We start from the raw sequence: 27,115 nt of genomic DNA, 5'->3' as shown, positions 1-27,115 counted from the left end.
CTATGGTCCTCCAACTCAAGTTTCATCTCCTCAACCATATCTAGTAAGAGGGGGCCATTCAACTCATCTTCAGTGGGGGCTTTAAACCCCACACCACAGATGGAAACTGCATCAATCATCCCTTGCCAATAAGGAGTCCTATTACATTCATAAAAATATTTTAATTTAGCATATTTCAAATTTTCAACATCAAGTTAAAATTATAAAAGTGAATTTAAATTTTAAAACTTAAAAGTTTAAAATGTAAAACAACCAAATATAAATGAAGTTGAAGTACCTAGCTGCTATAAATGGAATGTTGCAGAAAAACCAAAACTTGCAAATTGCTCTTATTTCAGCTTCATATATCTCCTTATTCCAGCCCAAGCTCTCAAGTGAAGGTTGTGCACCAGGAGTATAACGTGGTACAAAAAAATTGTCCAACCTAGATTTTCTGACTCTAGGACGAAAGGTAAAGCTAGTACTACTAGAAGAGGCAGCAGCCGCAACACCACTAGCCGTGCAAGGAATAGATGTAGAAGAAGTACGACTAGCAAAAACACTAGGACGACAGGGGGGAAGGGAAGAACCTTCTCCAACACAACCTACTGATTTAGAAACATTTCCAAATGAGCGTGGAAGGGAATTGGAACCAATCTGAGCTAACTTTGCTAATTGTTTTTTTTTAATTCCTTTTCTTGTTCATATTTTTCTAAGGCAAAATAACAAAAATGTTGAGCCTCAACAGTTGCAGCTCTATAAGGCTCAGTATCATGACCACATATGCCAGCAATTTGGTATTTCAATCTATTTATTCCCCCACTATTAACGGTTTTACAAAATAAGCATTTTGTTTGAGTTCTAGCTCTACCTGGATAGTCTTTGGTGTACTTCCAACACTCATCTTTTTTATTGCCTTTAGAGAGCTTGGGTTTTTTTACCTGCAGGAGCCATTACGAGTAAGGAAAAATGTAAAAGTTGCTGCAATAATACATTTTAGACCAAATATTACCAATTAAGTATTGTGTTTTATGAAGATCTAAAGTTAAAAAAAAAACCCATAAACATACAAAAAAAATCATCCAAAAAACCCATAAGCATAGAGAAAAAAATCATCAAAATCTAAAAAATCAACTCTTACCTCTTTCAAATGCTTTGGAAAGTGTTGAGAAGAGCTCCTATAAATTCCTTGATGATCCAAATGCAAGCTCCAATGTCACAAATGCAAGTTTTTCTCCTCTTCTTTCAGCTGGTTGCAAAACAATGACACTCTATTTCTCTTCTTCCTCTCTCTCTTTCTTCTCACAAAAGAGTGTTATGAAAGGCCTTTTAGGGTTATAAGCATAACAGAGAACAAAAATAATATTAAAAAAAAATTGTTTGTGTCATTTTTTAACCCAACTGGGCATTTGCTGCCGCGGCTAGGTCAAGTGGCTTGTGACCCGCAAGTCATGACGTGACCCACAAGTCAGGCGAGTCACGTCACTTGACCTGTCGCTCACGGGTCATGGGTCATTCTGACTCGGCAAGCAGGTGGTGACTTGCTGACTCATGTGACTTGCCCGACTTGTGGCGAGTCACGTTACACTAGACAAAACCCTAGCCACCGAAAGTTTTGCATAGAGCGCCATTTCTCAGATTTGATATCTGGAAAACATATTATATAGCTTAGATATAATTCATAACAATTTAAAAACTAGAAAATTTAAATGAACATTTAAAGTAAAAATTAAAACTTAAAAATTCCAACAACCATACAAATTTGATATTTCAAAAGTTAAAACCGAAAACCTAAACGTCAAATGTAAAATTGTTTAGAACACATATAACCTAACACTTTTTCTGCCAAGATAGAAGCACATTTAATCACATGGGGGTGATAATGCTGAAATGATAGTTGAGAATACATTTTTGCCAAAGGAGATCTTGGCTAGGAAGACATAGGTTGGTGTGTAGGCAATCATTTTTGCACATCACCCCATCACAAATAGCTCTCCTATTATGCTGAATAAGCCAAGTATTTTGTGGTTAGTATCATCTCCAGACCCTTGAAATACATTGATGGTTTGTGCTAAGTATGTAATTGAGTGTCTTTTGCCTTTGACTCTAAAAAGGAAGTTTTGTGATGCTGAAATGACAATTGAGAATACATTTTTGCCGAAGGAGATATCGGCCAGGAAGACATAGGTGGGCATGTAAGCAATCATTTTCGCACATCATCCCATTGCAAATGGCTCTCCTATTACACTGAATAAGGCAAGTATTTTGTGGTTAGTATCATCTCTAGATCCTTGCAATACATTGATGATTTGTGTTAAGTCTACAATTGATTGTCATTTCCTTGACTCTAAAAAGTGAAACTTAATATTTTTAGAAAATTTCTCTTTTTAGTTTCACTGTCATATTCTGGCCTAATTTTGTGTTTGGACAAACTTAGTATTTTTAGTAGATTTCATGGTATCTCCAATTAGCCTAATTTTGTGTTCGGACAAAATTACTATAGTTAGTAAGTCTATTTTTTGGCAATGAATGAGCACTAACTAAGAGAAACAAAGAGTATCAAAGTCTAAATTCGGTGGAATGAGCGACTAAGGTAGCTGATCAAAATGTGGCTAAAGGTGGACAAATTCTTCTTTGTACTCCATTTGTGCCCAAGAAGAGGAATTTCTTAAGGGAAAGGATTTTTTCCAAAATGGAAAAATCCTTCTCTATGTTTATTGTCACGAGTAAACTAGTTTTGATACTTGCTGCAGCAATAATGGGAGAACATAACATAGAAAGATATGTAACACCTTTAAGAAACTAGATTGCTCATTCCATTAATGTTTATCTCTAGTACATCACATCACAATACATAAGACTGAATGATATCTTTCTCGTTCAAGACAAGTATACAAATAGTACTCGAAGGGTTACGATTCAACCATTGTGTCATAACGCCTTCGGTAATGGTCTTGCTAACATACGATTAATTATTCCGGAAACATAATTTACCCAACAACATCATCCCCCCCAAAAAGAATGTGTCATCTCCTGACGACAACAAACAAAATGGAGAAAATGTTTTACATTATATATAGAAGAGAAGACAACTAAAAAGAAGATGAAGGAACCGTCCCTGGAGTTGGCAGAGCTGCCAATGGTTTCTTCACCTGCAACTGGTACACCTGTTGTGTCCGCGCGTCCAAATCCGCTTCGACTTTCATTTGTGCCTCTACTGACTCTTGCAACATTACTACAATATTCCTTAGCTTGACCTCTTTTCCCTTGCACTCTTTTATAGCTTCGACCAACTGTGTCTCCAACATGCACTTATCCTTTGTAGCTGCCTCCAATTGGTTCATGAGTGCTGCTCGCTCTTTCTCCCAATCTGAATGTTGGGTGGCTAGGTGGGTAGCCATCTCCTCCCGAGATCACTCTGCAACTACCCTATTCACCTCACTTCATTGCTGAGCATAGTAGGTGTCCTTGTACACCTCTGCTATCACAAGGGTGAGGCTCTCAACCATTGTCTTTCCAATAGTCCACTTCTGAGACATCTCAGGAGTCTTTATTGTGGGCCATCCTCTTGCCTCAAAACAAGTTGTGATGTTAGAGGGACAACCAACTTGCATAAATGCATGGACATGCTCCAACTCTTTGACAGCAGCCTCTATGGTCCTTGCCTATGTTGTGACCACTATCTGACGACCGCTAACTATCAGTATGCTAAATAAGCCTCAATATCTTCACTAGGAATACCCTTCTACGGCTCTATGCTTGCCTGCTCCTGTATCTGTACCATGGCATGAGGATTCTCAACTCTAGCTAATCCCTTCATCTGTCATGTAGGACACCCTTTCGCTGTCGTATCAACTCTGGTCGTAGGTGCTGCTATCTTCCCTCTCCCTGCATCATTTGACTCCATAACCCTTGAAGGTATCCTTACAAGGGTGACTGAATAGAAGGTCCTCCTGCAACTAGTGTGATTTGGAACTACTGCATCAAGTAATTCACATGTCCCTCTACTGGACGTCTTTGCCTGGAACTCTCACCTCTCGATTCAACGACAACCACCTAACTATACCTCATCAACTCAACCAACAATGCAACATCTACTTTCACCACAGCATTTAACCCTACTACCTCAAGTTTGACTTGTAGCTCACGTGGTTCGTTGCCCTTTCCCTTAGGAATCTCCATAACTTTGACCTCCTTGGGTGTTGCTATGGGTGGTGAAGACTAAGACGCTAGAACCACAACTACTACTGTCTGTCCTTGAGTAATCTCAGGCATCATCATGGGGGCTCTCTGTATTGTCCTACAGTTGGAGTCATCTCAATGGGTGTTTTGACTTGGCCAAAAGTAGGAATGAGGGCTATGCTGGTAGTGGGGGTCAAATATGCGTAGCAAAAAGGATAGGTCATGCAAATAATATCGGAGGCTCAGTAACTTCCTCAACCTCATCCTTTCCTAAAGCCTGAGAGCAATCCCCATCCTTTGTGGCATTCTCACTGGCTGATGTGTCCTGGCATTTAGTGTCTATATTTCCATGATCAGAGTTTGTGTCCACCTCCTACCCTGACCGCTTTTGGCCTGTGGCTACCTTTTGTCCTCTTGGTGTGTCTAAGTAGTGCCATCGCATGATTAGAGGTTCTCTAGGCACTATAGGTCGCTTGACCTCAACTATACCTTGGGAATTTGTCTAAGTGTCGTGTCAAGGAACAACTTTATAACATAATGTGGCATGTAGAAGGTCTTATGATGCAAAGTCATAAATTTGTTCATGCATTCAGATTATAATCCTGTCTTGTCATATGCCTGACCACTTGTTACATGGATCCGGTGAGTTTGCTCTTGACCACATCCATAAGGCATCGCCAGTGTCCTCTAACGAAGGACTTCTTCACTCCTTTGCATTGGGAAGACTTCTTGATAGAGTCTTTCTCTACTTGCGAGAGCTCGTCCCTGCCTATCAATTGTATATAAAAGTCTTTTGCCTCTGGGCTTTTTTTTTCCTTTTTTTAAAATTTTAGATCAATCTTATGCCCCTTGCTAGGTATGCCAAATACCCTTGTAAATTTTGTTGCAGTGAATGTAATTTGGACATCGCAACCAAGGTAGGGGACTATGCTGATTTTCAAGTGCTTGTTATATGTTTTATTCATTGCTTGCAGGGGAGCCTCGAAGTCCTTAGTACAAAAAATGGGCATTTGAATCACCCACTATACTTGAGCCCATGTTAAACTTTCTTTTATTGGATCACTCTCCCACATCTCCTGCCACCAGTTCCGCATTCTAACCCATTTAGACCTTCAAAGGTTATGGTTTGAGGCATTACATAATCGTTGGAAGAAATTGTAGATGCCATCTGCTCTTATACTTTCAATCTTACTTTCTTTTTGCCTGTGTCAGTGTGGCTTGCAATTTGCACACCGAAGGGCAATACTTGTGCATTCCGACTCATATTCATACCACTATTATTGAAATTGTTTGCTATCTTTTTCCTCTAAGTGTGTTTTCTTGTTGATTGCATAACAATTTTGTGGATAGTTGTTTTCCACGGAAGAAACAAACCGTTAGGGCTTTTTGTGTTTCTACCGGATGACTATCTTAGCTTCCCTACTCCTCTCTTGCTCTACAACATTACTCCTTCCCCTGACTTCTTCTCTACAATGCCGCTGGTCTCTCTTAGGATGTACGATTCAGGATGAATGCCCATTCATTTTTTTTGGAGATATCTAATGGTATTATTGTTTGTCCAAGCTATCTTTCCTGGAGGTGGTCTCATGCTTTGCGTATCTCTTTGGGGTCTTTCAGAGTTTGTTCTCATCATCTTTGGGTTTAGACTAACCATCATATCGGCAATGGAGAGCGGATCTGCAGGCTTTGTACTTCGGGTGAGGTGGAGACTGAGACACACTTCATTTTCTGTTGCCCCATTTATTATGAGATCAAAGGGAGATTTTTTTGTCTGTTTCGGGAATGCTTCTTGCTCTATGATTTCTTTAGCTATTATGATCAGCACTGTCTCGCACTTTATCTTCTGGAGGCCACTATGCTTTGTGATGGCATGATCCAATCACTACTTTCGCATTGACACTCGTCTACACTATTCATTATTGCCTTTTTCACCCCATTATCTCCTTTGCATGGTGTGAAAAGGCCTTCTAGCTGCACTAGATCTACCAGGCATTCCAGATGTGTCAGATCCCGGACCGGATATTTGCACCAGTGGCATTCCTCTATGAGTGGTCACAGATAGAGCAGGGCCTTTACTCTTCCGCATACTTATCATTCAGTTACTGATTTCTTTTTGCCTAGAAAGGACTCCTAGTCTCTCTCTTGGCCTTTTCTCTGGTTTTCTTTTTGCTTTCTCTTGTTGTTGTTTGTTTTTATTTTTCGGACACCCTTGTGTGCTCTTGCTGTTGGCAGTCTCATTGTTGTAATCCTGTAGTCCCATAGACCTTTTGTTGGACATTAATATCATTATCTTATCTTATCTGCTTTTTCCCTCTACTTGTGATCTTCAAGACGACCTCCGTGTATGATTTGTCTCTGCTTTGATGACATTCACTTCTTACCCTCTTTTGCTCCTTCAACCATACGATATCTAAAATGTTGCCTTTCTCTATTATTTGATTCAACCCCTCCTGTTGTGCGGTGAAGGCATGAGTTTCAAACCCTCCTGGTATGCAGTGAAGGCATAAGTTCACGCTTCCTCCATTACTGTCCACACAATGAAACTTTCTTTCTTATGCCAGGGATATTGTGTTTTTCCTCATGGATGTTTGCGCCTCCAAACACTTGCATGGTGCTTTTCCAAATATCAACGACATATTTGTGTTTCCCTTCCGTGCGTAATATGAAAATGTTGAAAAAATGGCTAAGTGCAAGAAAATTCCTCTTCCATGTCTAGTATGCACTCCTGAATGTAATATCGCAGTGATGAGAGATCAAGGACTTGAAGGATAATCATTCCAGTTTCTACCTATCTCATATGTATAAATGGTGGGGAAATGACATGAAGCTTTGAATTTAGTGTCTAAGGTGATATTTTTATGAAACATGGTGCCCTGACAAGTTAGAAGGTGAAAAACATTAGTGCAAGAAAGATCTACGATGAAGATTCCAGTCTAACAAAGTACTTATGCCATTGCACTTGCAGCTCCATTTTCATCTTGATTTGAAACTTTAAACCTCTTCTTTTGATTGGCATGCCACTTGAAATTGCCCTTGGTTTTGAAATTTGATGTTGATTCTTGAACCTGCAATCATCTTTCATGTTGATATTAAGTCTCCCTTTTATTGATATTGGAATCCACCTTGTATTGATCTTGGAATTACTGCATCTTTTGAGTCTAGAGATTTCTACCTGTTGTGACAAGAAACTGCCTGATATAAATAGCAACATGAACTGTGAAACTATTTATCTGGTACCCCTTTCAATGTAAGAAAATCTGTAGTATAATGCTCACAAGGTCTCGTAATACCCTTTGTCCTTCATGAATTCTCATCCTTGATGAAATAAATAACAAGCAGTGATAATGCTTCTAATCTTAGCTGTCTTTTGCTTTGGAATACATGCATTTTCTATTCTTCAAGAAAAATACATATATGTGTGGATGTTTTCTTGTTTTCATCTATGTCCAAGTATATGCTTTGTTCTTGATATGATTTACGAATTGGATGGTTTCAAACTTGAAAAATTCAGGAGTGAGTGAGTTATCTTTCTCTGCCAATGATTTTATAATGCTGATTGTTTGAGGAGAGCAGTCTTGTTTTTTACATAATTTGTGTTAATAATATTTTCCTCTCCGTGTAACTCAATATCTTACATATTTAAAATGTTTTATTTGTCTTTCTATTCTAACATGGTAGATGAAATTAGAAATTAAAGTCTGGAGAGAGTTATACTGGTTCTAATATACCAAAGTAAATATCTTGTGTAGAACCAATACATCCGTGGGATCAGTGAATGGAATTTCAATTTAGAGGATTTGAAGGCACGGGCTGCTTTGGTATGTTTTAAAGAAACTTTGCATCCTTATATTTGCTTGCATACACAAATTTAGTAAGTCATTCTTGACCAAGTAGAATTTACTTTTGCTTTTCCTACATCGTGATATTGTGCCTGGTATAACACACTTTCCTTTCTATTCTGTTAGATTGAAGATGATGACGAAGTTCCTTCTTCAGAGGAACATCCAATTGATTCGAAACCCACCGGAAAAAAATTGGAATCAATGGAAGTGGTGCCAAGCTCTGACCCTTCATTGGCCATTCATTCCCGTAAAATAGAGTCAGCTTTTAAGGTAAGTACATAATGACATTACGTATGACGATGGACAAGAAGTATTGGGGCAGATACTAAATCAATACTTAATCATTTGTCTTGCATATAATGTGAATTTTTGTCTTTCACCCTGTGGATGAAAGTAGAAATGCTTCCCAGGTAACCTGATAAATGGAGATTTGGCAGGATGGAGATGATGATAGATGTGTTCAGCCAGCCTCTCTCTCTTCTCCTTTATCACCTCAGGCAGCAAATTTTCTCAAGTATGTCTTCTGTACTGACAGTTTTTACTTAAGCCTATGTATTTTTGTCTCATCTTTCATCTGTCGATTGTTTGCTTTCTTTTATTTTTTCCAATGAAAGCCAAGGAAACCTATCATGGATTTAACTTTCTCCGAAGAATTTATGAAATTTCCTTATTGTTTCAATTGTATATTATATGCCATTCTTATGGATTCATGATTATTTGGGCCAAATAAATTTCCTATGAGTTTAATAGTTGTCATTTATCTTTTTAACGGTTAATTAATTTTCATTTTGAATTGTTCTTGCAAATGTATGGTTTTACTTTAGAAGTTTATGCATACTAGTTTTGAATCATACTCCTATTGTTATCAAAGTAAGAGATACATGCTATTTTATGATATCTCTTGGCATAGAACTGATTCCTTTTGTTTGCAGGGAATCCTTTGATGTTATTGATGATGGGAACAATGCATGCAGCCCAAGTGGGAAGGAGTCTATGACGCCTTGGAATTCAGGATTGGAGACTATGCAGATACAGCAGGACTATTCTGATAGTTCCAAGGTTAGAAGGAAGATTTCTGATAAAGATTGCAAGCTTAGAGAGGACATTTTCCATAGTCCTGTACATGGTCACAGAGTCTTAAGTGGGCCACTTGTTCCGGAACATGTGCTTGCATCTTATAAAGTGGGACCGGGAGATGGAGACAGGTTAAACTTGAATTTTAATTTTATATTTGTCAGAATTATGGAATATGCAATTTCTAAATAAGTAGTGCGCTGTCACATAATTGAAATATTTTGGCTGATAACTAATAAGCCATGCTTGAGAGCTATCTCTTCGTGTCCAGAGTTGGCTGTTCTGCTTAGTTGTGCTTCCCCCTAACCACTGAGGGGGACCTTTGCAGAAAAGGAAGAATCTTAGTTTTCTTTCTAGCTCTTTTGTATAAGAGGACATCGATGCTTTCAATTGTTTGGTGAGGTTCTCAGTAGTAATTCCAGCCTATCTGTTAAACTTAAATGTATTAGAATGAGTAATTTCCAACAGCACATCATCTACATGCTGGATACTATTTTGTATATACTGAAGGCAAAATATATTTAAGCGTTTAACTAGGTTTCCTATTTTCTGCATGAAGAAATCTACTGATTTTTAATAGTTTTCACTTCATGTTAATCCTGATCTAAGGCTTATCTTCTTTGTTTGCAAACATCTTTTGTTACAAGACACAACCATTGAAGTGTCCATTCACCAACAATTCATTGTAATTCATTGCTTATAAATCACATCACTGATTACCTGACACTTTACATTAAGCTGTGTACATCCGAACTTCCTCACAATATTAGTTATTTAGGACCTTAATATAGTTTAAATGACATATAGATAGCATAGCCATGCTTGCTGGTTATAGTTGCATGTATTTTAAGTTAAAACCTAAGTCACTCACTAAAGAAAGTAAAGATCCCATTCTGAACATCCATTCAACTGCACTTGAACCCACAATTTTGTTGCTTTGGCTTACACTGTCTTCAACTTTTCCCAAAAACACATGCATGCATTGCAGCTGAAGTTGAGCCTATTTTGCATGTGAAACTAATGTTGTTGGAGTGGTTGTAGCTCTCAACATCTCTTCCAATTCCTTCTAATGGTTTGCTTGCATCTATTAGCTACTTCTTCAATGTTTTTTTTGAAGTATCTAAACATTTCACACTTCACCAATCTTCTCGATGGAATGCTTGCACTTGTAAACTTATTTACAAATGTCGTGTTTTCCTGATATAGTGCAAAACTGGCTTGAAGTCTGTTTTATATTTTGGTCATTCTTTCATTTTCTTATTTAGCAATGCATTTTAAAAACCCGCTCTCAATTGGTATTATTTTTCTCCTTTCTTCTTCTGTCATGGTGAGGGTGTCTATTTGGGAAGTGTTGATGTGAGTCTTATTCCACTATAACATCTGTAATTAAATATTCAATGTTTCAGAGTGAAACACCTGCTATTCAATTCTCTCTTGATATAAGGTCATCCCTCATGCTTAGCTTGCAAAGTAAGATCATGACAGCATGACAATGAGAAGGGTGCTGCCTATGCTAGGTTTAAAGAAAACAAGCTCTGTAATATGAATTATTTTGAAGAATACTATAAGGAGCAATATGTGAATTTCTATATGTCTGGTCAGATTAATAAAGTGCTTGGATGGATTTCCATTTCAACTCCAAATGTATTATAGGGAGAAAATTCTGACTAGTGTCTTGAATGCTCCACTTCCAGATATGACTGTAAATGATGTCACATTCCCACAGATGGTTCAGTATATTCGGGAATTAAATGAACTTTGTTCCAAAAAGCAGGAAAGAAAACAAAAGAAATCTGTTCTTCCTTTTCTTAAACAAGGTGTTTGCCATTGCTTGCATAAAGATTATGGCTATTCTCATCAAAAGTAACCCAATAAAAGGAAATTTGGCAAATACAGGAAATGCCATAAGTACAAACCTGAGAAAGGGGATTACTCCTAAAAACCTATGTATAAAAGATCCTATCTCAGAAAGAAACACAGGGTTAAGAAGAGAGAATTCCAGCCCACCTGTTATATCTGTAAGGGATCAGACTATGCCAATACGTCTGATAAAAGCACGACTCTAGAAATACCAAGAGAGTCTGTGCATTGCATGAAGCTGGTCTTGAATATTTGCCCCTTACCGAAATACATTCTCCAAATTCTTCCAACTCTGAAGATATCTGCCTAGAAGAACCTCTCTTGGATAATTTACTTTCTTCTGACAGATCTTATCATTGTCAATTTTTTTATGATGAGCATGAGAATGAAGTTTCCTCTATCTCTGATTATGAGACTTCTTGTCATTACATGGTTGTGCTTATTCACCCTTTGGTAGTAGCTATGATGAACATCATGTTGAGATGACAATTAGCACTTGTGGTTTATCTGATCTCCTTCTGTGGTAGTAAGTCATGATGGACCAACAATTGTTACGGTTGAGATCATGTGACTTGGTTGTTCAAAAGGAATCCGCCCTAGCTAAGAGGGAGTGTTGATTTTTTGTAGCTAGGTTGGATCCCTTCTTGGCCGACTTAGATATTATAACGGTTGTGATAAAGTGATAATATGATTATCACAATAATTATTTTGATTATTGCGATTGATAATATAATAATTATATCGGTAATATAATTATTATATTGTGAGATAGTATAATTATATTGTATTAACTGCATTGAGACAAGAAGCAACGAGGAGCGAGGAACGAGGGCAGCAGGGCAGCAGCAGTGTTGAATGAGGGAAGATTCTGTTTGAAGGGAAGATTTGATAGCAGCAATGTTGAACGAGGAACGAGGACAGCAGAGGAAAAAGGGCGCGTGGGGAACACCAAGCGATAAGGGGTGATTTCAACTGTAGGAGCAGACAAAAGACCACCAAGGGCCCCACTCTTCAGAAAAGGAAAGCAGTGGAGGGTCTGGCTTTGGTAACCAGCCAAGGTTTGAGCAAACAACAAGGTTTTCCGAGGTAGGAGACAAAAGCCCACACAGGGTCCCACACTCCAACCTTTCAAAGAAGAGAGACAGGAAACTGCGGTGACAGGATTTTATCGAGATTCTTTTTTTAATACACCTTTTTTCTGTTTCAGACAGTTTGAAGGTGTGTCATCTCTCTTTTCTTGTTCATTCCTTGTCTTTGCTTTTGTCTCTTTTGATTCATCTTGTAGCAATGGGTAAATTTCCACTGGAAAAACATGAAATGGAACAAAAAATAATATCGCTAACAAAAAATGGTCAGAACATCCTTGCTCACATTGAAACCAACCATCTGGGGCAAGTAAAAATTGCCTCACTAGGCAACATAGGAAAATATATTTGGGTCAATGTCAAACAATTTAAAGGGATTCTAAAATGGAGATTGGCCCACATGAAATGGTCACAAGAAAGGAAAAAACAACAATGTCAGAAGGTGGTCAAGTAGGGGATAAACCGTAAAAAACATGCTACTTCTCATATAGGTGATAGTAATCTGTTATGTGGCAGCAGTAACTTTATGGACCCTATTATGTACAACCCTACTTCAACTCCTCGCATTTGGTGCCCGGAGCTATATGTGCAAGAATTATTGATGGCCAAGGAGAGGCTTGAATGTTTAAAGGTCAAAATGCAAGAGAGAGACCTCAAAATACATGTTCTGATGTCAACAAATAAGTTTCTGACAGACATCAACAATGCTCTAAAAGACTAAGTGTTAGTGTTACAACAAACATTCTTGGCTGGTATGCTTGAATGGCAACACATGACAGATGAATGGAAAAAAAATAAAAGAAGAATGACAATGTTTGAGAGTCTCATTGGCAACAAACAAAGACACAAAAGATACAATAGATACTTTGGCAGCAAACAAAACTACAGCGGATACATTGGCAACAAACAAAGCTACAGTAGATACTGAGACATCTCATAGCAAGGAGAAGTTGTTATATCACTATAGTTTGGTGAGAAACAGGGAGGTTGAAGGAGGCAAAAAGAGTTTTTCAGAGGTTACCAAGACATGGGATAAAAACAACAAATATCTGGCTCGGGTGGAGTTGGAAGAAAATAACCACATGAATAATGCACATGATAAGGAAGTCAAGGAAAGACAAATTAGGGCACCCAGTATAGTCATCAAAGGAGTAAAAGACTATGGTGAATGAGAACACACTCTGGAGTTAACGAGAGGATTCTTAAAGGAAGTGATGCCTTGGCAAGGTCAAATCTGCCAAGCGTGGAGATTTGGAAAGATATTTGACAAGAGAGATAGGCCCATTAAAGTGGTTATGCCTAATAGTCATGACAAACAAAATCTTTTATGCAAAAAACAGCTTTTGAGCGGTTCTCGTTTCTTTTTAGAGGACCTAACATTGAGATAGTAGGAAGAATGAAGGATGGAAGTTGCAAAAATCAGAGCAGCTAAAGATGAAGGCAAAAGAGCATGGTTGTTCAAGGGAAAGACAATTATTGCTCAATATGGCCACTCTTCTAATCTAAAACAGTAGGTGGGCAGCAAAGAATTGGTAGAAAACTCCTCACTAGGCAACTATGCATCAGGATCAGCATTCATTTTGAGGGATAGAAACCCAACTTCAAGTATACCACACCAAAATGGATAGCAATCAAGTTCATTGCAGGCCTCTCTAAGCATAATTTGCTGGAATTGCAGGGGTTATCCTTGCAGGCGTGGGCCTGGGTTGGGTCCTATAGCAGAAAGCAATGACATTATTTGTCTAGTGGAAACACATGAACATGAGGTATGCAAAAATCCCTTGTTTGAAGGCTATTGGAAGGTAGTAATGTGGAATGAGGTAGCGAGTAATGGTAAGGGGCATGGAGGCATAATGGTGCTTGTAAAAGAAAAGGAAGGTTGCGTCATCCATTTGGAAAGGAAGATACTAACAAGTAGTTCATATGGTTCAAAATCATGGAAAATAACATTCTTCTTAGGATCGCAGCATATTACTTTGCTCCATAGGTCTCCAAAATATATAAGAAGTGTGGTTTAGATCACAAAGAGCCTTATGCAGCTCTAAAGAAGGATGTCGCTATATTTTCACAATGGGGAGATGTTCTTGTTGGAGATTTCAATGCTAGAACAACAAATGGTCAAGTTAGCATTTTCAGCGAGAAAGCAAATGATAATCCTATTTGGCTCATAGAAAGGAATAAACACCAATGGGAAAGAATATCAGACGATGCTAAAGGCTACAATCATTTTGGGGAAGAAATAATCACCTTATGTGGCACTTTTGATTTAATTATTTGTAATGGTGTGACTAGATGGGCACACTCAGGCAATTTCACTTGCAACACCTACAATGGTGCAAGAATGGTTGATTTTGCATTATGCTTACACAACCTATATGAGAGAATCGAAGAAGTTATGATTGGGGAACACATATGGGAACTTAAATCAGATCATAGAGCATTGCACTTAAAATTGTTGGGCAGAGAATGGGCAGCTTGAGGCAAAAGGCCAATGTCCTCAAAAATTTCCATCATAGGGCAGAATTCTTTTGACTTCAGAAAATAGGGACATCTTCAGAATCACACCTGAGAGAATATATAAGGGTGAGAGCATGCACAAACATGATGTTAATAGCCAGGTGTTAGCAAATCTCATTCACAGGGCTCTTTCCAAGTGCACAAGATCAAAACAAAGAAAATCTGAAACAAATTGTTTTCCAGCCAATGCGTGGTTTGATAAAGATTGCAAATTAGCTAGGAGAGTTAAGAGAGTCTAAGAAAACAAGCCTCGACATGAAAGTGTACAAGCAGATCCTAAAGAAGAAAGAAACTAACTTTATGTTCACAAGGAGAGGAGCTAATCTCTCTTGGTAAAAATAACCCCAAACTTTTTTGGAGAGAATTACAACCAAGAAATAAACAAACTGAAAATATTATTACAGCCAATCAATGGTTTGAGTATGCTAAGAAACTTTATGAAAAAGAGGTTGAGGTGGATTTTCCACCCTTGATCAAGAACAGGATAGAACTTTTCACTGTCCAAGAGGTTGAGTTGAGTATTAAGAAGTTGGGTGTTCATAAGGAAAAAGACTTGGTTGAACTTCAAGTAGAGTATCTCAAGTGGGGTATGAAAACCCTTGCACTACACATTACGAAAATCTTCAATAATATCAGCCAACACGGATTTCCTAGAGATTGGATGATTAACCTTTCGATACCCCTTTTCAAAAGCGGTGATGTTAATAATCCCTCCAAGTTCCAACTACAGAACCATAATGATCAACCCACTGCTTGCAAAACTTTTTTGTAGCATGCTAGAAAATAGAATCAACAAATGGGCTGAAGAAAATCATAAATGCGCAAAGGGCAAGCTAGTTTTAGGCCAAAGCACTCAACAATTGATCACTGTATCACCTTGAGGCATATCATCGAAAAAACGTGGGAGAGAAAGCAAGGGGTTTTTTGTTGCTTTGTTGATTTAAAAAAGGCTTTTGACACTGTCTCTAAGGACAAGCTTTGGCTTAGGATGGAAGATTTGGGATCCCTACGAATCTCAGAGCTGCTGTTCATGGAATGTATGAAGAGGTAAAAGTCAAAATTAGAACTTCAAATGACATTTCAGAGTGTTTTAGGAGTGATATAGGGGTCAAACAGGGCTGTCTATTATCTCCTACTTTGTTTGGCTTATATATTGACAAACTTGGGGAATGGTTAGACATGCAAAATGGCGAAGGTATCCAGTTAGGTCAAATTTTAATAAGGCTGCTCCTTTATGTAGATGATCTCATTTTGGTTGCGAAATATGCTTGAGGTTTGCAAGAACATCTACTCTCTCTTGAGCACTTTTGCAAAATGGTTGGGATGTAGGTCAATATCAACAAGACTAAAATCATGATTTTTTTGAAAAATAGAAAACATCAGCATAAGTTCTATTTTGAAGGCATCATACTTGAGGAGACTACAGAGTATAAATACCTTGGGATAGACTTCAACAAAAATCTAAGTTGGGAAGGTTGTAGAACGAAAAGGTTTATTGGGTGGGTGGAAGGCACTTTATGCGTTTCAAAATAGGTGTTGGGAGGTAGAGGTTTGGGATTGGAAAACTAGTGAAACTTTGTTTCATCTTCTTGTGCTACCAGTTGTTCTTTATGGATGCGAAATATGGGCCAGCAACACTATAGCTTTACAATTGAAACAAATTGAGAGCATTCAAAAGCATTGGATTACAAACAAGTTTAAAATCAAGAACAACGTCTCATATGATATTATGTTAAGTGAAGTGGGGGCTGCATCTATTGAGGCAATTGCTATGGTTCACCTCATTAGCTACCTAAAAAGAACTGAAAAAATGTGTGAAGATAGATGGCCTAAAATGGTCTTTAATAATACTTTGTGCAAACGTAAAAAGACATGGATGCAACAAAACATCAAGTGGATGGGGAAATGGAATATCCATTTTAATACGTGTCCCGCTAATAATAAAGAAATAAAGCTCTTTGTTATGGAGAAATTTTATAAGAAGATTTGGGGTAATGGACTTAGAAGGAAAAAAGCTTATTATATTAGTGAGTTCAACCCCACATGTGATCAACTCCATAAGGCATACATAGGGGCCAACATTTCTTGGAGAGCTAAAAGTCTCATTGCACAGCTCAGAACCAACTCGCATCAAATCCGATGTGAGACCGGTCGATGGAAGAGGCCAAAAGAGTCTTGGGAAGAGAGAATTTGCATGTTTTGCAATGCTAGGAAGGTGGAAATGGAAAACAAATTTATGTTAGAATGTGATGTGTACACGGGCATCAGGTTCAAATTTGCGGATATTATATTTGGAAGCTCTTGGCACAATTTATTCAACGAGGAGTACAATGAGAAGTTAGGGGAGCTCATCATTAGCTTGCACAAAAAAAGATCTGAATTACTAAAGCTGGTTTAGTTGGAAGGCTGTCCCATAGGCTATTCTTAGCCTTGCGGACATTAAAAATCTATCTATCTATCTATCTTATCTTGTAATATGATTACATCATTGTAATTATGATTATTGATTAATAGTAATATAATAGTTATATCCATAACCTAATTATTATATTATTGTGAGATGATGTAATTATGTTCTCTGATGATTACTTTATAGTATAATTATTACATTACTATATAATAATATAATAATTATTATATGTTTTGGAAGGAGACTACTTTATTATATTATTATGGGCCAGTTTTATTATATTACAATAATTATATTATTATTATAATATAACAATTATATTATTTGAGGACCCGAGCTTTGGAAGGGGTGCATCCCTCATTGGGTCCTATTTATTTCGTATAAAGGAAAATCAATCTTGCTCTATTTGATGTATTGTAGGATGGAAATATATGATTTGCTTTATCAAGCAGATATAGTGCTCGAGGGAGACAATTAGAGATTTTCTATGGTTGGGAGGGCAAATCATTGCCGATGGTAATCGAGCACCTAAAATTAACACTTTTGAACTTTCCTTTATGTCCTATATATATTTTTTCCGAGGGGAGACGCCAATATAAGCTTCCAATTAAATGACGAGGTAAATATATTCCTAATCCTTATGATACTAATTTGCCCATCAAATATTAGTCCTCAGATCAAGGTGAACAAATCCAAGAATTGGATAACAAGGTTGACCAAATAAGGGATAAAATGAAGGGATTCTTAACCCAATTCTAGCACAAAATGGTGACTGCAGATCTCAACAGGTACGCCACAGAAAAGGATAATTTGATAAATGAAAATCCTAATCTGTAGAAGAAATATTGTTCTTTAGCAGCTGAATATAAGATCAATCCAAAGGCATAGCAAGCTTTACAGAAAGCTTTAGAGAATGAATGGTTACAAAACAGACTAGCATTACCATTTTCTGTAAAAGTGGGTGTAGAAAGAGAAATCAAAATAAGACCCTGCAATATAATTCAAAAAAATTTGACAAAAAATTTGCCTTATATAATTTCAAATATATATAAATATATGAATAAAAGTAAGTAATGTAATTAAAAATAAATTAATAAATAAGAAGTAATGTAATAATAAATAAATTAATAATAATAGATAAACATACAAAATATTAATATTTTACTAATAAAAAACATAAATAAATATAGATAAAACATTAATATTTTTCTAATTAAAAAAATGTAAAAATGTTTTTCTATTCATAAAGAAATAAAAATTACATACAACTTTTTTTTTTTGATTGGTAAACGGCCAAAGCCTTGAATATATTTATTAATTTAAATAAGCAAGTTACAACAGCAATTCTCCGTTCAAATGGGCACTGGTAGGAAAGAACGGAGAAGAAAACCTCCAATCTAGCCCGGGACATATGTCCTATATTATCACATTATAAAAGGGGCATACCCCAGTCAAAATTACATCATATTTAATTGTAACAATTAAAAGATTACAGAGTCGATCAATACACTTGTCAGCGGTATGTGCCTGAATTAGTTGGATCCAATCTTGCCATTGCGCTATACATTCCTCCTGAACTGAGCAAGGCACTTAACCCTTCTTCTTAGCTTAGCAATCAATCAAGGTTAGAAGAAAACTACAAACATCTGAGCTAGTTAAAGAAAGCCTTGGATATACATCACATTCTGATCTATCTGTATTAGATAAAATAATTCATCCAGCATAAAGGATAACAGAACTTAAATAACTAGTTAAAAAACTAACACCCTAGTAATTTTAACAATAGTCAAAACTTAATAAATAAATTTAGAAACCTTCCTCCAAAGCTGTTACTTATGTAAACTTAACCCTGAGGAATTACCAAACAGATCAGAATTAAGATGAAAGTACACATTCAATTAATATACAAAGAGTTCCAACTCAACATCTCCTGGGAACTAAGCTGAAATGATATAGCTCAGAAACCTTACTTCAATTCCTTAATATAGAAAAGAGGCCCGAAAAACTAACATACTACATGAGTTAAGAATGGAAATACACACACAATCAAGAGGGAGAAAGCCCAGTTCCTAACACTTACGACAGAACAGCATGAGAAAATTACAATAATTGAAATACACCAGCTGTCTATTCAAAGCTCAACTAAACGTTACCTCAGGAGACGAGGGGAAAACTGAAAACTAACTCTTAAATATAAATAATATATCAGTTCAAAAAATCTAGTAAAGTCGTGGTCTCCAGAAGAGAGTTTAATATCAATCTGACTGAGCGATTAACATGAACAATAGACATCATCTGACAAAAATCGAGAGTGCCATCACGCATAAATCAAAATAATTTTCTAAGCAAGCAAAACCAGAATAACACTAAACATCTTTATCACTTTAAGCAATATACACCAGAAAATTATATTTAAGACTACTGCTCTAAATCTGCAAATAACATCAAACAAGAACCATAGTCTAATACACTTCAGAGTGACGTAGAAATATCTGATAAAAAAACATCTTAGCTAAACAATGCTCCAATTAATTGACAATTAAGATTTAAACATTAATCCTCCTCATCCAGTAACCCCACTACGTAACAGGATGCAGGAAGATTATTCGTTGAACCCTACCAAAAAAGCATACAGACTCAAATCCAGCCAAAAACAATATGAGCTACCATGCAAATAAACGAAATCATTACTGCATAATAGCCAAAACCAGACATAATCTTATAATTTGAAACAAACCATATTAGGTATAATACTACTTCAACCGATATGCATAAAAGATTTACAGTAATTTGTCCATATCCAGAATATTAAAAACCTCCTCATCTTAACATAACCATGCCCAAATGTACATGGCACTGAAACATAAGCCAGTATACAGCATAGATAATCCAAACCAAAATTACATACAATTATAATAACATTATAAACCATCGAAATCTAAAAGTAAAATGAAAATTTTGGAAATCTTCATTGGGGCTTGTTATTTGCCACTATCACCGCTGGGAGATCTTTGGGACCCTGCAACTTGCATGTTTACCATCGTTGCGAGATCCCAAGTGGAGAGTCTGGCCCAGGTGGGCGACGGGCTACAAACTGCAAACACTGTTTATAATTGGCTATAACATACGCCATTTAAATGTGGCTACAACCAGGACGCATGATCCACGTGCTGTATACATTTGGCCTCCGATGAACAACAAGCAGAACTGGAAAGCGACAACTGAATTATTGGTATACGATTTTTTGCCGAATTTAAGCAAATATATTTCGTTTTTAATTTGTTTGCTGAATTTCGAACCTGAAGCTGAAAATTCGGCGAACCTTGTGGCTTAGGACTACAACACATGGAGACGCCATTTCAAAAATTAAACAGCAAAGCGAACATCTGCCCCAGTTGAAAATATTTAGAAATGGGAAAAAGATTGTCTAGAAAAATTGCAGTGACACTGCTTGGAGAGCCATCCTACTTGAAGTAAATGAAAAAGGGAAAGAGGAGATTGTCAGATATAGATTTGGAAGTTTTAAAGGATCTGAAATAAATTATCATAACACCCATAAGGAATTATTGGCTGTGATTAATGCTTTAACCAAATTCCAGTTATTTATTGCAGATCAAAGGTTCCTGCTGAGAAGTGATCGCTGAGAAGTGATCTCAAGTATCTTTCAGGATTTTTCAAGCATGAATCCCAAAATCAAATTGTCAGAGGAAGACTTCATAGATGGGCACAATTTTTAGGAACATTTGATTTTGAAGTAGAACATATCCAGGGAATAACATTTTTTCTAGTTGATTTTCTTAGCAGAGAAGGACATCCAAAAGATGAACATTGTGTCAGATGCCTAAATACCATTCAACAAGGAGAAGAACAACGACAAGTGGTATTTCGACCTGTACTCTTGAATGTACAGGAATAATCATAGGAAGATATAGTTCAAAAGTTAAATTGTAGTTTTTTTGAACAATCAAAAGAAAGATTCTACAAGCAAAGAAGAAAAATCCTGATTGAAGAAGTAAAAGTTGCAAGAGGCCAGAGTTTCATGTTTGAATGATCGTAGAAAGACCAGTCAACACATATTGGCAAGAAAATCAATGAGAAATGGATTGGTTAATCTATCTACTACAAATAAATGATCTTTTTGCAGCCTCCATAAAGTTAACTACAGACAAAATCATACAAAAAGACAACAACAACAGAAGCTGTATTACAATAAAAAATAAGCATATTTCAGAGCTGTCTATCCACATGATCATCGAATACTAACAACAACTTGTTTGTATGAATATTTATTTTAGCTAACCTTTCATTCTTTCCAGAGAAATCCAATCAATCAATATATATTCACACATTATGGACCAGATTAACAAGAAGACAATACAATTGAACTCTGAGGACTCTATGATTGGGTGCCCCCTAGAGTGAGAAAGCTGGTCTGGATTTTCACTACTTATCAGGTACAAGCCAAGCCATGGTTTGCAGATACAAAGCATCCTTACTCTAGAGTAAAGATGACAAGAAAAATCCTTTGGAAAAAAGAAAGACTAGAAGCTGTAATGGTTGATGTCTCACAATCATTAAACTCTGAATTTGAAGATGAGTTGGACCCAAAAACACACTCACCGGATTATCAATGTAACCAGTAACCTAAGTTTGGAGGGACAAAATTGGGGGTGGACCAAACAATCGTTCAAAGGGGTTAACCTGATAACTTAACAAGATCCATGGTTACTCTTGCCAATGGGGCATAAAGTGATGTGTATGTGAGATGGTCCTTCATGTTTGTTGACCTTTTGATGTTAATGTAGATATTGGGGTCCATCTAGATTCATCGCTATCCAATTACAGATAAATGATCACATGTGCATATATTGTTTCACTTTTGGTCTTGCTAGGTATCATTTCTTCAATGACAAATTTCAAAGCTTATTTAATAAAGAACGAGATGAAGTCCGCTTGGAAGGCTATAAATAAGACCTCAATCTCTTTGTTGAGGCAAATGTTCAAGAGTTCAAGAGCCAGTCCTTAGGTTTGAGCAATCTTGGCAAGTAGAGAGTATGCTCTCACCCTTTCGGGTAATCAGCAATAAGACTTTATTAAGAGTGCGTAATTAATGTATGAATACAAGTCCAATGTCTAGTCCTAGTATCCACCGAAATAAGTACATTGTATGTATTCATCTTAAGCTTTTATCAAAAGTTGTTATCAAAGTCATGTTCTTGTTTTCAGCTTCTCCTCATGTACACTCTTTAATGAATAAAAATACTTGTCCTTTTAGATCTAAGCCCTAAATATTGCATCTCTGAGTTTTGTGTTACATCCTTACTTTCATCAAAGTGTCACGTGAAGTCAGTCTGTTAATATCCTCTGTTAAACCTGTGGTAAGGTGTTGAAGGTGAGAAGGAAGGTAGCTTGATCCTCTTTTCATGTGATTGCTGCGCAAATTGGTTGGGGTGGAAATTTGATGATTTTGGGAAGAAATTCCCAAGAAGAGGTGGAGTCCCCACTCTTTTGGGAATTACATATTTTCAATTACAACTTTGCCCCACTCTTATTAGTTTTTAATCGAGATTCAAACTACCTCCCTCCAAATTTGATCATGTTTTTAAACTCTCCCTAGAATCTCATGTTGGAATTCAATGTTGATGGGAAATTAATCCCCAAAGAGGGTTAGATTGCTACAAGTTTTGGGAAAATTTCCCCCCACTTAACCATTTTCCATCCAAATTCCAGCCAGTTAAGGCGTCCCTTCTTCATATTTTGCTAGGTCTTCAATGATTTTTTGATTGGCACTAAAGAATTTGCTTGAAATTGGTGGCGGAAATCTACCCTAATTAGGAATTATTTCCCAAGAAGGGTCAGAATCTGACTTTCCTTGGGCATTTTCTTAAAACTCAACCTTTTTCTACCTAACAATTGAGCTTGCCAAGTCATTACCTCTCAAATTTTTGCTAAGTATTTAACACTTTCGACTGATGCCAAAGAATTTTGCTGTTTAGAGGGGGTGGATTTTTTCTCATGATGGGAATTATTTCCCAAGAAGGGGCAGAATCGAACATAGTTTGGGGAATTCACTTGCAGATTAACTCCGCAATTCAGCAGTTAGTCATTTTCAGCTCGGGAGTTGATATGATTTATGCAAATATAACATTTAGGTATAAGTTACATTACTTATTCTCTAAGTTTTATCTGTATAAGTACTTTCAGGATGTTTGAGATAGTTTCAGCTACATAGGAGTTATAGTAAAGATTTTAGATTTGGGGTTTTCAAAAAATTCCATACTTAGCCAAATTTCAGGATTCAACATTACGTTAGCCAAATTTCAGGATTCAACATGCCTTACGTAATGTTACCTCCTTCAAAGTTCAACCTTTCTTGACTTTCTAAGGTCAAATTGAAGCTGGAACAAGGATTTCTAAAGGTTTTAACTCATTTCATCCAAATACCTTAGTTTCAATTCTATATTTCTTAACAAACTTAGCTCAATTCTTGCTCACACCCCAGACAAACATTACTTCCCAGCAGGCCAAAATTGCTCAAATTCCCTCTCGGACTTGGAAACTTGAAAATGTTGCCAACTAAAACCACATGTGACCACTTAAGACCATTACTTCTACTGGTAAAGCCAAAGAAAGGGCATCCCCATTTGTAGTGGGGTGATGGTGTGAAAACCTCACAACAAGAAATCTTTCTAAATTCTTGTTTGCTTCCTTGATTCTTTTGGTTAGAGCATTGGCTTCTCCAACTCCTTCTAGATAATGTTTCCTTGCATTTCTATTTCCATTCTTGTACATGGAGAGAACCAATGACACAACCAATATAAATTTGAGGACTAGTGACCTTCATATATTATTGGCAGTCACAAGTACTTACGTATCCAAATGTCAGGTTCAAAACAAAGCACACAGTATAAATTGGTTAATTTAGATTTAATAACAAGATTATTATTCCTTAGCTAAAACTCAGCATGGCTTTGTTAGGAGTAGGAACTTATTAATAGGTTTTAAGCAAGCTTAGTTTCCCAAGCAATGTCCATGAGTAGTGAATGAATGTTAATTAAGGTATACACTCCAAGTATATCAAATGACAATTTAAACATAGCTTGAACTGGTCAACTTCATTTTCCAAGGATAGTGATAGATTGAAGAGGAGATATATTAGAGTCCTCAACCATGAAAATCAGAAAATTATATGCAGCAACAAAAAAGACCACATTAAAAATTGACCAACTGAATAAGAAAGATTGACGACAATCAAACAAATAAGAAAAGAGCCCAAAAGGGAAGCCCTAAAAATGGGAACAACCAATCCATAGAGACGGCAACAACCCAAAGAGAAAGCAAAGACTTTGATAAATAAAACACACCATACAAATGATGGTAAAGGATTAACCAACAATTTTAGTATTTTCCAATCTTAATTTTATCTAAGATTTCAAGATCATTCAGAACCGACTTCTCTTTCTCGTTACGGAAAGTTAATGAGAAACGACAGTTCATTCCCTCTCTTTTAAAGCTCCCTTAGAAGACAAATATAGCAAACAAGTAGGAAGAGGGGTGAAGGATTAAACCTCTGAAGAAAGATCATATTAATGGTATACTATAGAAGAAAAGCTACACTAGGAAATGTAGTAGATGGATTACTATCCAAAGGAGAAGGAACCACATTACGAGAACATGGTCCCCTAGTTTATGCATGAGCTGAAGTCCACACCTTAGCTCAAGCTTGACGAGAAACAAGATTAGGAGGAATAAAGGACTTATAATTAGAAGTGGCAACATTAAGAGACAACAATTCACCTAAAACAAAATAATGGTGATGCTTACGATCTCAACGCCAAGAAGTTGGACCAAGGACTTTGTGCTTTATCCTACTACTTGCTTGCTCCTATTATCTTCTCTCCAATCTACTACCATCAACTAACTTTACATGGAGATTCCCAAGCCTTATAGAGATCTCCCATTTACAAATGAAGGGCCCAAATTGATTCTAAATCAGCAGCCAAGATAATTCAATGAATTCCCAATTGGGGTAGTTATAACTACCACCTTCATACATCTAATTCCATCCACTGAGAAAAGTACAAGTTTGTAATTACATATCCTTCCAAGGATGAACCAATGAGAAAATTGATTGTAATATTTGCTTTGAATATCTTCCTCATGTCTAGTTGGTTTTGAGTCAAGTTCAATTTGAATTGGACACATTCAATGTGTCTTGGACATGTTGACGTGGAATTGTTTGATTGGTTGAAGATGAGTAGATGCTAACTCAGGTTGCATATCTTGTAAACTTTATCGCAAAGAAGTCTTTTCTAACTTTGATTCTCTTCTAAGACTATCTGCTTGCAAAGTTTACCATCTTCTCTTGATCTTGTTGTATTCATTGAGTCCTTCATGTTGATATTGGATTTATAAGGGAAATCCAAGGTCATTGTAGCATCCTCTATATGTAGAACAATCATTTCCTTGTATGTCTTGATCTTGAATCCCATCTCAATGTGACAATGTTGTCCTTTCATTGTTGCCTTCATTGCATGGAATTCTTTACATGAACATGTTGAGCTAGTTCTTTATCCATTTTGATCATCATCAGTCCTTGCATCAAACCTGAAAAAGAAAAAGAAACTTTGGATTATGATAGTGAAAGAAAGGAATGCAAGTTTGGAGAATCTCAAAATATTTTCATGACAATCAATACTTCAGGGAGATCTTGACTTCGAATCCATAATCATGGACCGGAATTAGTTTTGCTTTTGCATTTTAAGATTTGGAATTTGGGTTTTTTAAGTTAGGATTCTGGATTTTTGAATCTAAATTAGGACTTCGGAATTGGAATCATGGGAATTTGCATTTTGGGTTCTAGAATTTGGATGTTGAAAATGAGATTTCCTTTGATCCTTCAGGTGTTGATTCTGGAAATTTTATCCTGAAAACCACTTGTATGGCTTGATGTAATTCTGGAAAGATCTTAATTTTATGATAAACTTGCCCAAATCTGCTCCAAATTGCCCTCTTCATGACATTTCACACTTTTTTCTGTCAGGAATTTAGTTCACTCTTTGATCTGGAAATTCACCTTTGAATGCTGGAATTTGTAATTTATCTGATTGTAGCTTTGCTTTGAATCTGTTTCTTCCTTCAAAAATTTGCACCGCTTGCTGATAAATTGATCCTTGACTGATTTGGACCACTAGGATCTTCTTTTTAATCATGATTTGAATTCACTTTTATCCTGATTCTAAATTCTCCCTTGCTGAGTATTTCACCTTTCATCTGCCTTGGATCTGGTTTAAACCTGATGGAAATTTTCACCTCAATGGTGGAGTGCTGCTGGAATCTGATTTAAATTTTGCTCTAAAGGTCTGCCTTAATTTGCCTTGCTGCTGATGTTTTTTGCCATTGATTTGTGTTTGATATTATTCCTTTTGTCGTTTTATTTTGTACATCTGACTTGGCCTTTCAATTCCTTCATCACGGTCAACCCCTAGAGTCTTATGTTTGCAACTCAAAATTATGTTTTCATTAAGAATTGTTTTGGAAATTTAAAATGAAGATCTAACAGTCTTTATTAGGTGTCCATTGGGTTTGTGTATGGAGAAAGGTGGCCGCTCAACTTTGATAATACCAATCTTTGTTATTGCAAGTAAACAGGTGCCACTTGGAAAATCTTCATCTTTAAAATGAATTCAATGATTTTCATAAGAGTTACTTTTTCTTTTCGACATAAAACTCCATAAATAGGAAGGCAGCACCAATATATGCTTCTGTCTATTTGTGAGAAAATAAGTGGTAGCTGCTCTAAGGGACTGCAGAGCTTGATTGTGAAGTAGTGCTGCCCTTAAAGTAAAGTTTGCTCCATCCTCTGAATAGTAATAACTTGAAAATACATAAGTACTAAACAACAATCTTATCACCAGTAGGGTTTCTACATCAGTCAAAGGTGTAAATTAGTAAGATCATCATGGAAAAGATTTCGATACATATAGTTTTAACTCATGGATTGGTGTAATGATTAACAATGTCTTTTGGTGAGTGTTCCTTTTTGAAAGTAACTAAGTGAATTTTTAGAAAGCTTTGTCAAACTTTGTCAGAATGGAGGAAGACATTGTCAAATTAGAACCATTTATAGCTGCACTTCTAAACAATCCGGAGCATATTCTGGCATA

At 36.5% G+C, this 27,115-nt stretch overlaps 1 protein-coding gene across 6 annotated transcripts in view; it reads left to right on the top strand.

The window, feature by feature from the left end:
• Window positions 1-27,115, top strand: part of LOC149568649 (uncharacterized) — a 240,319-nt gene that overhangs the window by 96,570 nt on the left and 116,634 nt on the right. For all 6 annotated transcript variants that reach the window (XR_016362597.1, XR_016362596.1, XM_089821524.1 and 3 more), the window contains exons 11-14: window positions 7,911-7,979; window positions 8,127-8,273; window positions 8,441-8,517; window positions 8,936-9,208. Coding sequence is in view for 4 of the 6 variants with exons in the window: in XM_089821524.1 (XP_089677650.1) it covers window positions 7,911-7,979; window positions 8,127-8,273; window positions 8,441-8,517; window positions 8,936-9,208 (566 nt within the window). In the remaining 2 variants the exon portion in view is untranslated. The remainder of the gene's footprint in view (window positions 1-7,910; window positions 7,980-8,126; window positions 8,274-8,440; window positions 8,518-8,935; window positions 9,209-27,115) is intronic.

This window comes from Cupressus sempervirens, chromosome 3 (assembly GCF_028749045.1).
Source record: "Cupressus sempervirens isolate cs-2001-9-10 chromosome 3, ASM2874904v1, whole genome shotgun sequence".
Taxonomy (NCBI): Eukaryota; Viridiplantae; Streptophyta; class Pinopsida; order Cupressales; family Cupressaceae; genus Cupressus; species Cupressus sempervirens.
This window is presented reverse-complemented; position numbering and strand designations above follow the sequence as displayed.